Consider the following 16,981-nt stretch of genomic DNA (forward strand, 5'->3'; position numbering starts at 1 on the left):
AATAAGAATATGAGGGGAGAGCGACCGACCGAATGACCGACCAATTGCGACATTAATTTAGATTAGGTAAGAAACCACACTCACATACACACACACACACACACACACACACGTACATATAAAGAGAATATTTTACGAGTAATTTAAGATTACAAAACATCATCGATTGATGACAAATTTGTTAACATCTAGATTTAAAATGTGTTTTTTTTTTGAGAGACTATTTTTAAGTGAAAAGATTTAATTTGTAGATACATACAATGCATACATATGGCATATGTTAACCGGATACTTTATGAGTGCACCTGTGTTCGTTAGTTTATAGTTCTATATACAATACAATACAATATTATATACAATATACATATATATGGATAAGAGCAACGCCTAAAGCAGATCATACTATGCATAAACACTGCACCAAGTACTATATACTATATACTACATACTATATATATACGATGTTACATCCATTGAAATTATACGATGCGAAGCGATACATTTTTTGGTATATATAAATGCAAATGAAGGACTTGAATGTAACATAGCAATTGCAACAGTAACAGTAATTATTGAAGTACATTTCGATTATACATACTTACTGATTTAATTAACTAATTATTAATAATAAAAACCTACACATCAAACGCGAATATTTCATTTACCCAACTTACTGTCAACGATCACCGATCACCGATCACTACTGCAAGTAAGCTCTAAACTCTTCTGTGATCGAGGTATTCGATAACTCTGACACACACACACACACTGCGACACACGCACACACAAACATACTAATGAGATAATTTAGGTTGATCGACGAAATTGAGCCATCCATTCCATCATCGTTCATCAATATCACAGATCATATGAAATTCCACTTTCTCCACTCTCTCCCCTCTCTCTCATTCACTATGTGTATATCTCTCTCGCTTTCGCTCGTGTCTTCAACATACAAAAACCACAATACACACACACACACACACACACACACACGTATACAAGAATATCTTTAATGTGCCACACAAACATATATATTAAATTTAATATACATCGACAAACAACAAGTCTGTAACAAAAACAAAAAGCAAATCTTGATTTATACTATGATGAAATATACGTTTTTTGTTTTGTCGTCGTTTTCGTTCTATATATATATATATCGATATATCGATATATATGGACATATCGATATATTTGTTTTGCTTTCATTTTATATAAATATCGATGCATCGATATATTTCGATATATCGATGAATATCGATATATTTGTTTTGTGTGCAGAAATTACAAGTTTTTCTTTATGCCGAGCTGAACTGAGCTGAGCTCCTCTTTTAATAAGCTGGCTACAACAGCAACAACAACAACAAGTATTATTCAACCACATAACAGCAATCGTTATCGCGTATTACATAATCTAACATGATTAACAATCGTCACAATCGGGGCGACCGAGAGTCGAATGTGCGATGCAAACTTATTTGTTACTTAAGTATCTCTCTCTCCCTATTTACCACAACAACAACAACAACAACAACAACAATTGAGCAACAATTACTAATACTTATACTTATACTATGCAAAAATATCCTCCCCGTATTCCCCGAAATTCACCCCAACCTTAACCCCAAACAAACCAACAACAATAATTGGGGCAGCAAAGCGTTAAGTATCAATCCATTCCATACACGCACACTCATACATACATTCATGCACTCACACACACACACACACACACCCATACAGATGTATATTGCACATATATATATACAGTCACAGAATCCTCCTCTTTTAATATTATCCCCTTCCCCTAACCCGTCATAATATGTTTGTATGACGGCGATGTGAACATCTATCTAATTGTGTATTCCTCCCCTCCACCCCCTGCCACGCCCCTACAACTACAAATTTGACCCGCCTTGAAATGCACGTTTTTCTAAAACACAAAAAAAAAACAAAAACAAAAATGGTACATTTTGGTTCTTTTTTTAACCATGACAACCAAATTAATCAACCAATGAAAACATTTGAACCAACCGCATCACACACAGAGGCAAAATGGTGCTGCGTTTGAGTTTGAAAAAAAGAGACACTAGTGACAATATAGAAAAAAAAGAAAACTATATATATACTATATATAGTAGTACTTGCAAACCAAGTAATTAAAAGAAAAAAAAAAATAACAAGTACAAAACAAAATCAAAAATTAAAAATCCGAAAATGAACAAACAAAGAAAAATTAAAATAATAATCATACTAAAAACATTTAATATACAAAACAAATCAATCAGGCCAAACATGTTTCAAAATTTTGCTAAAAACAACAACAACAACAAAAAGAAAAACAAGAAAACAACAAAGAACAATTGGTATTAAAGCTATTCAAGAAAATTCAACACACAAATTCCAAGAAATTACCAAAGATTGGTTCAATCGAAACTATATACGATATATATATGTGTATATCTGCATGGATATATATAGATATATTTGTATGCATCGATCTATCACATATTCCAACAAAAGATCTAATATATCTTTTCGATCCTATTCACATTTCACAAAAAATGTTCGGTGAGTTTCTCAAATTTCGATTCCTAATTCGATTGCGATTGCGATTTCAATTCCAATTTCGATTTCGATTCTGATTCTGTTGCCGCCTTGTGGCATGCCACACAATGAATTTTTAGGCATCCACAAGTGCTTAAGAGCAACTGCGTCGTCAGCCACGTGAAAGCCAAGAAACCAAAAACAAAAAAAAAAAAATCAACAACATCGAGAAATATACAAAAAGGGAAAAGGCTAAAAAGCTATTCACAAACTGCACATATTTTTTGTCCAAAATCAATCCAAAAATTTGTACGAAACTTATGCGTCTTTAAAAAAATTCCACAATTAGCCACAAAAACCAAAACAAAAAAAAAAAAACAATGTTTTATTAATATATTATTTACATATGTTTTTTCAAAATGCGACACAGAAAGAAAACACGAAAAAAAGAAAAGAGAGAGAAGAACAAGTGTCGAGAGCAATTGCAAAATTGCCAAATTGTTAAATTCCAAAATTCAAATTCAAAAATCAACCGAAGCAAAATCTTATCTTATTCCAAAAACAAAAAAAGAAATGCAAATGAAACAGAAACAGAAACAATTTCAAAAAGAAAAAGAAAAAAGCAAAAAAATTGTTTTGAGCCTGGATTTGTTAGTGTAATAATGTAAAGTAAACAATACAAAATACGAAATGAAACGAACACAAAAACAACACACGAAACCAGACCACAAGACAAAAACACACAAACTAACGGAAGACGAAGAAACGAACGGACAGACAGACAGACAGACAGAGACAAAGAGATAGAGAGAGAGCGAGATAGAATAACTGTGATGCTCGTCATGATCAGTTTGATCTCTCTATACAACAGACCGACAAATACAAAATACAATACAAAACAACTAAACAACAACAACAACAACAAACAACAAAACAAAGTCAAATATACAGAAAAGTCACTATTGTCTCTTTTTTTCTTCTCTTCCTATATGACATATAGGTGGCAGCACCAGCCTACTCAGCGGCGTCATAGTGCCCGGTGGTAGTGACAACCCTAGTAATAGTAGTAGCAACAACAACAACAACAACAACAACCTACAACAAGTAGAACAACAACAACAGCAAACATCACAACACCACCTCCAACTCCAACAACAACAACTACATCATTCCACAACACATAATCCACAACAAGAGCGCGAAAGAGAACGCGAAAGAGAACGCGAACGCGATAGAGAGCGCGAACGTGAGCGAGAGCGAAGCAGCAGCAGCAACAACAACAACAACAACAATGATCCACACAGCAGCAGCGAACGAAGCCTCTCGCGATCCTCGCAATGCGACGCAAAGCCACTGCACAGCAACAGCTGCACGCCCTCCCCCCTCGCCCACATACCTCAAGCGTGAGCGCGAACACGAGCGCGAAAGGGGAACGGGAAAGGGAACGGGAACGCGAACGCGAAAGGGAGCGCGAAAGGAAACGCGAAAGGGAACGCGACTTGGAGGCGTCAGAGGTAACGCAGGGAGGAGGAGGAGGAGGAGGTTCACCACCGCCGCCGCCACCGCATCACGGACATCCGGCTCCTCCGCCGCACTTTGGCCAGCATCCGCTGTCGATGCTCCACCACCAGCAGCAGCAGCAGCAACAGCAACAGCAGCAGCAGCATCCTCATCAGCATCCGCTGCACGGACATCACGAACTCTCCTCGGTGGCCGCCGTCCATCATGCGCATGCGTTGGCCCGCGCCTCCTCGCCCCTGGAACGTCATCACCTGTTGCAGCAGCATCATCAGCACCATAGACGCGCCTCGCTCTCGCCCTCGTTGTCGGCCGCTGGCAGCAGCGGGGGACGAGGTGCGGGGGCAGCGGCTGCCGCGAATGCAGCGAATAATCTGCTGTCCTCCGCTCGGGCCAGCGATGTGGCTCAGGCGAATCGGTTACTTCTGCCGCTGCCGCTGAACGCGTGTCATCGCTGCGACGTGTGCGGCAAGCTGCTGAGCACCAAGCTCACCCTGAAGCGCCACAAGGAGCAGCAGCATCTGCAGCCGCTGAACAATGCGGTGTGCAATCTCTGCCACAAGGTCTTTCGCACCCTCAACTCGCTGAACAACCACAAGAGCATCTACCATCGCCGGCAAAAGAATCACCACTCGTATTTCCATCACGGCGCCGGCGTCGGAGTCGGTGTCGGACAGGCGGGAAGTCCGGGGAGTCGGCTGCATCAGTCCCTCAGCTCTCTGACCGCTGCGGCGGCCGTCAACAACAGCGTCTCGGGTGGCGGCGGGGGCGGCAACTCGGCGGTGGCAGCGGCCGCTGCTGCTGCGGCTGCAGCTGCGGAGTTGCTGCTGTCGCCGATTGTCGGAGCCGCGGCGGTGGCTGGGGGGAATGCGAGCTCAACGCTTCAGCTGGCGGCGGCGCATCAGCAGCATCAGCAGCAGTCGTCGCCGAACATAGTGAAGCCCTGCATAGACTTCTTATAAGATCAGCATCAGCTATTGCAGCAGCTGTTCCACGTTGCGCTCAACAACTCGGCGGCAGCGGCAGCGGCTGCAACGGCAGCGGGCGGCACCTCTGCTGTAGCTGGCGATTACGGAGGTGCAGGAGTCGGAGTGGGAGTGGGAGTGGGAGGAGGGAGCGGAACTCCAACGGTCGATCTCACGCAAATGGATCAGGGGAGTAGCGTTTACGGAGCTGCCGATGGCGTCGCCGAGCTGCGAGCCTTGCACTTGCAACAGCAGCAGCAGCAGCAGCAACATCAACAGCACTTGTCGCATCTGACGGCGCATCAGCATCAGCATCAGCACCCGCATCCACATTCCCATCCGCATCATCATCCCTACGAACGTATGAATTTACTAGACCAATAAGCTCAAAAGTGTGCGCAGCGCTGAAAAGTATGCTACACAACAAATGTGACGATCTAGACCAATAAGCGCTAAAAAGTATGCTACACAAATGAGATGATCTCTTGGATCTTAAGTTAAGTCGCTACACACACACACACACGCCCAATCACACACACACACGCACGCACACTCGCGAAGGAGGAGGAAGGAGGAGAAGAAACACGTTTTGGACAATTTGGAACCGAAGCGAAGGAAAAGTTGAACATCGCATCGATCGGATATATATATAAACACACACACATACATACATATATTCATACATATACTCGTATGCACTTTGGATCTCAACCTAGTGAAAACTGCAATAGCTATTTCGGCAAAAACTGAGAAAACAAAAACTGAAAAACGGAGAGACGGAGAGACGAACACGAAGACGAAGACGAAGAGACGGAGAGAAACTGTTTAGGCAAATGAGAAGAAAAACTGTGATTTTTTTTTACAAACTTGATTATAAAACAAAAACAAAAACAAAAAAGAAAAGAAAACTAAAAAAAAGGGAATCTTTTATGAGAATGAAACACGTAGAACACATATACGAGTATATAGAGAGTAGGACACGCGGTAATTTGTTTTTTTTTTGTTTTTTTTTTACAAAAATCGGCAAAGCCAACTGCGGTAGCGTGTTAAATAAGCAAATTATAAGGGAGAAACTGAATCAAGGAAAGACCTGTGAAAATTTGACCCAACCGAGCGAAGCATAAAAGACTGTTACCCAAAAATAAAAACGAAAAGAAATTAACAAAAACACACAGAAACACACACATTCATACTCTCCCACCCATAACACACTGAGTATTAGCCCGATTAAAAAACACATTAAAACTGAACCCAAATACCAAATAGACAGACAAGCGACAGATATGCGAGAGAGTTATCGAACTGCAAAGATCCGATTACAATTTCATCGCCAATTTCAACCATATTCGCAGTCGCATAATATAACCACAGAGCAAGAAGCATTACTTGCTGGAGATAGGAAATAATAACAGATTGATCTTTCCACATACACATATTTGACAATACTACTAGTTGAGGTGGAAACCTATCGATTTAGCCATCGATAGTCGCCGATAATATCGCCCAACATACACTTTTTTTTTTCTGATCTGACTACAAACTTGTTAAACTGAAATCACAAAGAGTTCTAATGTTGAGGTGGAGAACTATCGATAGTGGACGCCATCGATAGTCAATTTTAAGCCATCGATAGGATATCGATAGGAGCATCGATTGTTCTCCATCTCCAACTGCTAGTTGACCGCATTCAGACAGAAAACATAAAGCAACATCAACTTGCATTCAATGTACAACAACCCAAAATACGATTGCTCGCATAGTTTTTTTTTTTAGGGTATTTTTAAAAAGATTAATGATAAAAAGAGAGGAGAGAAAACTAATAACAATGCAATGTGCGAGAGGAAGCGTTCATTGAAATGAGTAGCAGGGTCTATATAATTATACAAACAAAAAACCAAAAAGTATATATGAAAAAAGAAAAATACCACTCATAGAGCAGTGTAAAACATAAAGTTAAGAATACGCGTATGTGTGAGTCCTTTTTTTTTGAAGAAGAAGATGAAGATGAAGAATAGATGTAATCGTAAACAAAATATAGATATGAGATATATGTGTATGTATATGTAAATGTACAATAAAAACCAAACAATGTTAAGCTAAGCTATCCCCAATGCTATGCATACAATGATGTACGTGTGGATGTACATGTAAAATAGAAATACATATATTCGTATGTAGCATAGCTTGGCGTACACAACTATGATGTAATCGTAAGGCGTAATAAGTATAAATCAATTTCAATTTCGATCAACTGAATTTAGTGCACAAATACTACTTACCCCAATACAAAAATCAATATGTGTATTAAGCATACTCTTAAGTGAAGTGCACACAGAAATCTGTAAAAGAAAAGAAAATAATAATTTGTTAAAACTGTGTACATAGTTAAGGATATTTTCGTGAAGGATAATTCATCCATACTATCAGATATACATATACATACATATGTAGAGTACATCCTAATGATGGTCGTAATTTGTAATTCGCCATTCGCAAATTTTCAAACTAATAATATTAATTCGAATAATGATAATAATAACAATAATTACCGACGGTGATGCGCATTAGCTTCAATTATTTTCATATTTTACACATTTTTGAACCAAACGATTCGATTTTGTTAAAACAAAAAACAAAAAGAAAAACCAAAAAACACAAAATAGCAAGGACAAGGACTGATAGTATTTAGGCACGGAAAATTTTAAATCTCGAAAAAACAATACTTTTTATTATCTGTCTGACAGGCAAACAGAACATGAAGGCATTTTTACTACCTTTACCAGAACAAACAAAAAGCGAATTGTGTTTAACAAATTCATTTCATTGGACCGAGGGAAATATTAGAGAGGAGAAAGAGAGCAATTCAATTGTTTGCCCTGGGTTATATTATTAGTTAATCCAATTCCTAATATATTTACCAATTGGCGTATATACGATATATATGTTTAGAAACTGAGGATTGGAATTTTTGTAACGAATAATCAAAATTTGAACTAAGCGCAGTATTTAAGATTTCATTTTGAATTACATTGATTTTCAAGACTGAACTTTTGAAAAGTATCTTAAAAGAAATACAACAAAAAAAAAACAAACAAAAACTGAAGAAATCAACAAAAATGGTCAATTGAACGGCATTATTGTTAAGTGTGCAATTTCTAAATAGGCGATGAACAGAACGTATGAAACATCTCGATGGATAAACGATGAATGAGTGCGCTTCTGTAGCCCGAAAACTTACATTAAATGTATTTTTAGAGCCACGTTAAAAACAGCCTTATGTTTGCGTGTATGTACATCAAACGTACATCACAACATATAAATGAATGAATGTACATTCGCGGTAGTGAAAAGTGGAATTCAAATATTTTTTTGGCACAACGAAAAGTCTGAAAAGCTATTTAATTTATGTATACGCATCCGATGTTTATACTTACTATTTATTAGGTTTATATATATTTTTTTTTTATTTTCTATACCAAATTACCAATTAACAGAGATGTGTTATTAAGGCCAATATGTATGCACATACTTGTACAATACATACAATACACTTTCATAGCGCGGAGAAAGCAACACACACACATACAGACTCATTATCGTCTTAATTAAGTGGATATCCGATTGCAGAGCAATGTGGAAAACGCATAGTTAGATAGGGGAGGGAAGAAATAGGCGACGACTCTGACGATGATGATGATTATGATGACGATGACGATGGCATCAAGCTAATTTAATTGAATATTTCATATTTAAAGCATTTATCGATGCATTTGAATATTTAATCATTGGGTCGAACATACCAATTTGCATTAATGCATATAAAGTAATAACATACACTTACACACACATACATGTACATATATACATACGTATGTATAGTGTATTTCATTGTTTTTTTTTTGTCGTTTTAATATGTTTTTTTTCTTAGCAAATGCAATACGCACGCACACCCAAATAACACACACACACACGCACACATATGCAAACAAATATATTGTAAATATCTACACACATACATCTAAATATAAGTACATCACTCTACAGTTAATACACACATATGAAAACTTATACAAAAATGGAATAAATCGCAAATAACTAGCAATTTTATTACAAACAATATAAGGAAAAATGCAAAATATATATATATACAACTCGATATATGTATATATAGATTTGTATGTGTGTACATTCGTCCTCAGATAGATATGTACATACACATATTTACACGACGCTCTCCACTTTAAATGTTGTTTTAATATATTTATAAAACAGATGAATGAATGAATGAAAATATGAAGAGCCAACTTGAATAATTCTTTTACGATTATGTTGAATTAACATAGAACAGCAAACAAACAACAGCAGATTTACAGCAGGTTACTTCCATAAATCGAATGCATTATTCAACTTGAGTAAGAGTATAGCAAAAGAAAAACCATAGCGCACCCAAAGCAGATAAATAAATAATCATATTAATTACTCAACAATTAATAAATACCAGTAACAGTAACAGTTACCGTAACAGAAACAGAAATAGTAACAGTAACAATAACATGAACCGTAATAGTAACAGTAAACGTAAACGTAATAGGTAAAGCAACAAACAATAGAAATGTTCGCTATTTGAAATGTACTATGAGTATTTATGTTTTTGTTTTTTGACCTATGTAACGAAAAGGTAACTACTTCTAATTAAAACCATTTTCCAATGTCCTATTTAAATAAAACAATATAAGTACATATATTATTCAATGAAACATTAGCTCCAAGCCGCACTCTACCATATTGCTTACAATACTATAATTACAATATGATACACAACTCTCAACTACAGTAACAGTAACAGTAATAGCAACAGTAACAGTAACAGTAACAGTAACAGTAACAGTAACAGTAACAGTAACAGTAACAGTAAACATAACAGTAACAGTAACAGTAACAGTAGCATAACAACTTACATGAATGTAAGTTAACAGTAATAAGCCAAACCGAAAGATATCTAACTAATTATTTGTGTATATGCTTAAGTATACACACTTACCCAAACACACACACACATTAACAGACACACACACATACATGCATACATACTCATTTGAAAACTCAAAACTCAGCAAATAACAACGAGAGTGAGCAACATCAGCATCGATTAAACGCAAAAACCAAACTTCAAAATCACAAAAATCTGTTTTTTTCGTACATTTTGTTTGATATCAAATTTGGCCTAGTATTACGATTATAACAAAAGCTTCCCCCCGATACAAAACTCAAAGAAAAAGCTACGAAAAGAACAAAGTTCATTTAGATATTCTCACTCCATCGCTCGCTCAGTTGCTAAATCAAAGATTAATCATTACTTCAATATATATGTATGTATCACAAAGTTATATTTAATACATAAAGTAAACAGTATAAGCTATAAAGTTTCCGTATGAAGCTTGAGAAACACTAGAAATGAGTTTTTACTTTTATCTCAAACTAGAACAACAACCAAAAGAACAACAACAAATTTTATATTTGTTTTTTTGGTCTTTTATAATTTGTCTAAATATAAAAATAAAGCAAAAATGAAAACGAAAATAACTAAAAAAAAAGAGTTTTTACACTTCTACTTGTATATATTAAGAGAAAACAAAATAATAAAATCACACTTTTATGATAACGTCATTTAGTAAATGAGAACGGAATTTTTATTTCCAATAAGGAATATAACATTTCATGTAAATGTCAAATAGACAAACTTAAGCAACAAAAACAAACAAGCTAAATCCTGTATTTCATTAATTCAGATAAGTCGAGAAAAGCAAAAATGTTTATAATGTGGAGGAAGAAACACAAACACAGAAACAGAAACGAACGAACACACGAAGCATTCATCAATAATACAAAGGAAAATGAAATATTTTCATAAATAAAACAACAACAAACATTGTGTTATTATTTAAATAAAATGAATGTATATAAATGATGTTATTATGCGCGATATCAATTGACTTCATTTCTTTGTATTGCTCCCCAAAAAAAAAGTGGTTCAGAGGATCTCTTTCTACTTGAGGATATTTTTTAAGTCTCTCTCTCTCTCTATCTCTCTCTGACAATCCACAATCCACATTCATTATTCATAAATCTTTGGATGCGGATTGACAATGAGTTGTTATCGCCAGTCTAGACTAAATACTACAATATCTTGTGGACCAAATACTAGATATATCTCAGCTATATCTTATGGAATTTGTCTCAGTTCCCTTTTTGACTCCACTCCCCATTTTTCTTAATAGGTAAAGTGTAAGCCATTACCTTTGGCTGATTTGTAAGTTGTTTGTGCGTCAAGTGAGTTGAACGAATCCTACTCCGACTCCTGTTCCCAGTTCCTCCCCCTCCCCTTTCCCTGTTTCAAGAACCTATATCTTTATCGTTACATAAATACTATATTTCATTTACACACATACTTACACACACACACGCACACACTCACATTGGAGAGAATTGTTGTGAACAAAAAAGTAGTGTTGGTGAAGCGTTATAGAGAAAAGAAAGTACGTTCATCGAATATCTAACCAAAGACATTAACACGTATGTTACTCAATTTGTTTTTGTCCATTCCTCTATTCGCCATCTTCTTCTTGCCGATGTTGTCTCCGAATGAATTGTGGAAAGGGTTTCACATCAAACACCTTTGCTCTAACCCCCGTCTTGTCCCGTCTCGTCTCGTGTCGTGTCGATCCTAATCCACATATTATTCTTAATCGCTACTTGATAAATTACTCTTACTACATGCAAACACACACACACAACATTCAATACACACTCACATTACGATACTAAGTATGCCACGCCCATGCCCATGACCATGCCCACGCCCACGACCACACACTGCGCGCCTACTAATCGAAAATCAAAAATCGAAAAAAGAACCGAAGGGTATCCAATGCAACTAAATGCAATTTGAGGTACAAGTGCTGATTGCTGTTATATGTATTCTACTTACTTACTTATTTTTAATATTCTTATGTATTATCTGTACCATTTCGTTACAGTACTTTTATATATATATACATTATCTATAATATATTTGAAGCTACAGGTTATTATTTTATTATACGATTCAAGCGATTCTCAGAAGGGATTTAAATGCCAAACATAAATGCATCACGAAGTGTTATTTATGTACGAATCACACACACACACACACACTTCATACACACATTCGCAATCGCACACACACACACACACACACATGCATAGCTATGTCCGCGTGTGTGTAAAGTCCCAATCACAGTCAAACACATTCTCATGTACAACACACACACACACACATCTTCACACACTTGAGCCAGCCATATATATCTTTTAGTATGCCTAAGATAAAATCCTGATATATAGTATGTAAAGAAAATACCCAAAAAAATATACTTAAATGAGTATAACGCAAATACCTAAATGAAATATCAAGCAAATACCAAATACCAAATACCAAATATGAATATACCAATATATACCAAAAATATATACCAACCCATGAAACTCCAAAACCAATTTACAGGAAATTCACCCAAGAAACTGTTCTCATGCCAACTGTGCGGTAAGCTTCTCTGCTCGAAAGCCTCACTTAAGCGACACATTGCCGACAAACATGCCGTACGCCAAGAGGAATATCGTTGTGCCATCTGCGAGCGAGTTTATTGCTCGCGTAATTCGCTAATGACGCATATTTATACCTATCACAAGTCCCGACCTGGCGAAATGGAGATGAGAGATATTAAGCTACTTAGTCAATTCAATTCGCCAATCTGAGATTTACACTCTGGATTGTCTGGATTAGGTCAAGTGGTTCATCCCACAGCCATTGGCCACAAGAAAGCCATGACAAAGAATCAAATGAAATACCATCAACAACAACAACAACAACAGTATAAAACCAATGCGAATCAATTTAAGAACAACAACAATTATAAAATGCACAATAATGATAACATCAAACTAAATGTTAATGAGTTAGTAGAGAAAGATTACTTGCCCCCCCACAACATACACCTTGCACCAACATTGACGACAAACCTAACAGCTCACACTCCAGTAACTAACATTCCCGCACCCGCACCCACGCCCACGACCACGCCTACTCCCTCTTCCACGCCCACACACAGTCAACATAAGCGACCGGCAACACCAATGCCAATGACAATGACAATGCCAATGGCAATGCACATGCCAATGCCACAAATGATGCAAAATGAACAGTATCCACTATTAATACAAGAAAGACAAATTCTAACTTTATACGATTATTATTTGCATCAGCGAAAGACGTCGAACACTAACACTAACAACCATAGCCTTAACACGACAAGCAACTAGCAACTAAAGGTGGAGAACTACCGATAGTGAGCCATCGATAGTGTCGATAGTGTCATCGATTGTTCTCTTTCTCAACTAGAAACTAGAGGAGGAGAACTTTCGATAGTGGACGCCATCGATATTCGACGATAGTCAAGCCATCGATAATGCGAGGTGGAGAACTATCGATAGTGGACGCCATCGATAATCGACGACAGTCAAGCCATCAATTGTCGCCGATTATTTCGTCTGACATACAAATTTTGACGTATTGCCATTCTTGTATTCTTTGCCGTAGTCAAGGCATTTGGTTGCACCACTATCAAAAGTGTGTGCTACTATCGATAGTGCCATCGATAGTTCTCCAGCTCTACTAGCAACTAGCAACTAGACAACTAATTAGACGACTCGAAACTTAAACTAAACTTAAAGCAATGCCATTCTGTAGTGATACATACTTTTACACGTTAAAAAAAGAACTCTATACTTACAAACATATTTACCTACATACATATATACATCATATACTTATTTAACAAAAGAAAGAAAAACAAAACCAAAAAGACAAATACTAAAAAAAGACATTAGCTGTAAGGTATAACTCTAGACTTCTTTATATGTATTGTATTTACAAGAAGAAATCAATTTGGAAACGAAAAGTTGACCCAACGCTGACTTGCTGACAACATTTACGACCTTATCATGCTTATGGACCATTTACACACATACTTATATATAAGTACATATAACTGTACAATAACTGTACTGTATATGCAACTGTTTATACTCTGTGGCCTTCTTTATACCTCATACAACGTACTCGGTAGTCAATTTACATTTTTTATTTATTTACATTTTCGTTTTTTTTTTCTCATAATGACGGATGCGCAAATGCAAACGTTGCACAAGTTGCCTTTCTAAACACTTACTAGTAATTTCTCAGATTGACTTTGACTATACACAACAAGTAAACACTTTCAAATAAAAAAAAAGAAAACTCTTAGATATAGATAATCACAATAATGATAAGAGATATATGCCTACTATAGTAGTATATAATAATATAAAAAGAATACAAATATTAATAACAAAAACCAAAAAACATATATATATCGATATAAAAATTGCCAATTGCCGGTCAACTTGTGTTTAGTGTTATAAGTATTGCCCTCAACAACGTATAACGACGTATAACAACAACAAGCAAGCAGCACATAATACACACAATTATCCCCGATTGGAGCAAGAGAAAGAAACACCCCCCAGAGTCTTACCCAAAAACGGAGAGATCTGAGCTGAGTTCACTTGACTTCACAGCCAAACAGCCACCAAAATCGTGACAGCTACAGCTACATCTTTAAATCGGTACTCAATATCCGCTAGCCGGGTCCTCACAACCGATAATCGAATCGGAAACCCCGTTAGTCAATCAAAGTACAAGTTCACGCGCTTGCTAAAGGTTAGCACAATATCTTACAACTACATTGGTAGCAAACAAAATTATGTATGAAAAAACACATTAAAACCAAAAAAAAAATTGAGAAGATACGTAGTTAGTTCATATACAACAACAAAGCTCTATCTGTCATGAGCTCGCTTTTATGCAAACTCTCCTCCCTCCCACGCTCATAGTCTCTGTCTCTCTCTCTCTCTCTGCCTATCTTTCACTCACTCGCTTTCTTTCTCTTACTTTTACTCTCTCTCTCTCTCATACTCTGTGTATATCTATCTTTCTCTCTGTTTACAAATATTTCAGGCTCAGCCTATCGCCAAAGTCGTCACTGGCTTTTGAAAAGTACTTCTATCTGTCTCTGTCTATCTCTCCCTATCTCTCTGTCTCTCTCTCTCTCTCACCCCACTCTATATATATATGTATATATATATAAACGAAAATAATCTATCTATCCGTTGATTTAGTCACCTTAAATACTCTTACGTAGAGAACATGCGTTCATCGAGCCATTTTAGTTCGATATCGGTAATGTAAAAAGTGTTTATATAATTAGTTAAAATGAATTCAACAAACACTTTGATACAGCGGCAAACATATCTAGTAAAAGTTTCGCTCACGCTCTTGCTTCTGTTCAATCTTCCTCTTTCTCTTACACTCTCTCTCTCTCTCAACATGTCCATAAACACACACACTCTATCTGCCTCTGCCTCTGTCTCTGTCTCTCTTTCATCTAATATACATGAATACGGACTCGTATGTATTATATACTTTGCTTGCTCACGCGCTACATACATCTCGCTCCTGCTTTAGCATATAGATTACTCTTTCATGTATAAAGAACATAATAACTCGTATTGGATCTGTAAAGTATCTCACAAAAGGAAGTCTCTTCACACTTCTTGCGCACTTTCTACATAGAACCTTCCTCTACTAGCTATATATATTATACATCACCGATCGGTATACGATCTTCAGATCTTTTATGCTTATACCAATATAGTATATAGTCAAATATATACATATAACTATGTAGTTTGAGCCTCGATTCTGCCACATACTACGTACTTATAAGAATTGTATACAGTCTATCTGCTCAGTCCCTATATATATATTAATCCCTATACAACCTTACTCTCTCTCACTCTCTCTCCTATATTAGTAATATTCATAATTACCGATCCTTTACACACATCTTTACACACATATTAACAACAACAAAATGCTCCCTTCGGTCAACTTTTAGCTCAATTTACATGCTTAAATGCAACAACATTACATACTCAACACTCTCACGCATTGCTACATTGATACTACAGTAGTTTCTTGTAAAGCACAAGTCAAAGAAACGCTAAAGATCTAGAGAGCATTTCCGTTTTACTCGCATATGATGAGTATGTACATATGTATATTTGATTCTCTCTCACTAACCATTTGTAAAACATTATACATATGCATACATACATCGTACATACACTCATCCGTACATAGACATACATACATTTACATATATGCACAACAAAGTACACAGTATCTAAAACATACCAAACAGCAAGTGCGACTTGCTCCCCGAATCTAGCTTAAGAATTTGCCTGTTAATTAACTATCCTCTGTAGGCCCAGGCGACAGCCGGAATAAAAATCTCTCTCTATAATTTCCACTATCTCACACACACATACTCTCTCTCTCTCTCTCTATAGCTTTTAGAATGTTTAAATGCAAAGCAGCAGCAGTGTATACTTTATACTGTCTAATGTACTGTATAAAATGCTGTATACCATAAAAATACTGTATACTGTATAATGTACTGTATACTGTAAAATATGGTATAAGCTGTATAATACACTAAGTATATTATATAGTATTGTAATATACTATACACTATATAATATATATGTGTACTGTATATGTACTGTATTTTGTAGAATATAGTATATACTGTATAATATACTATATACTGTATAATCTATAACTACTATAATCCAAGTCTATACACACACACTTTTCACACTCGTTCTCGTACTCGTACTCGTATTTCGCTAGTTTCTGTACGTTTTATCGTTGCCGTCTGCGCGTTGTTACCCAAACTTGGGCTCTTACTCTCCATCTCCTTTAACACACCCGTCCAATGTCTACTGCGTTCTACTGCGTTGATATCTTT

The 16,981-nt window shown here is 36.5% G+C and overlaps 2 protein-coding genes across 2 annotated transcripts in view; both read left to right on the plus strand.

Annotated features, from left to right (window-relative positions):
- LOC133849367 (broad-complex core protein isoforms 1/2/3/4/5-like) overlaps window positions 1–16,981 on the plus strand; it is a 59,510-nt gene that overhangs the window by 34,938 nt on the left and 7,591 nt on the right.
- Window positions 3,735–8,131, plus strand: LOC133849368 (broad-complex core protein-like). Its single transcript, XM_062285406.1, has one exon. It carries the CDS (start codon window positions 3,888–3,890, stop codon window positions 5,028–5,030), a length of 1,143 nt encoding a protein of 380 aa, XP_062141390.1. The 5' UTR covers window positions 3,735–3,887; the 3' UTR covers window positions 5,031–8,131.

Source organism: Drosophila sulfurigaster, chromosome X (genome assembly GCF_023558435.1).
Source record: "Drosophila sulfurigaster albostrigata strain 15112-1811.04 chromosome X, ASM2355843v2, whole genome shotgun sequence".
NCBI lineage: Eukaryota > Metazoa > Arthropoda > Insecta > Diptera > Drosophilidae > Drosophila > Drosophila sulfurigaster.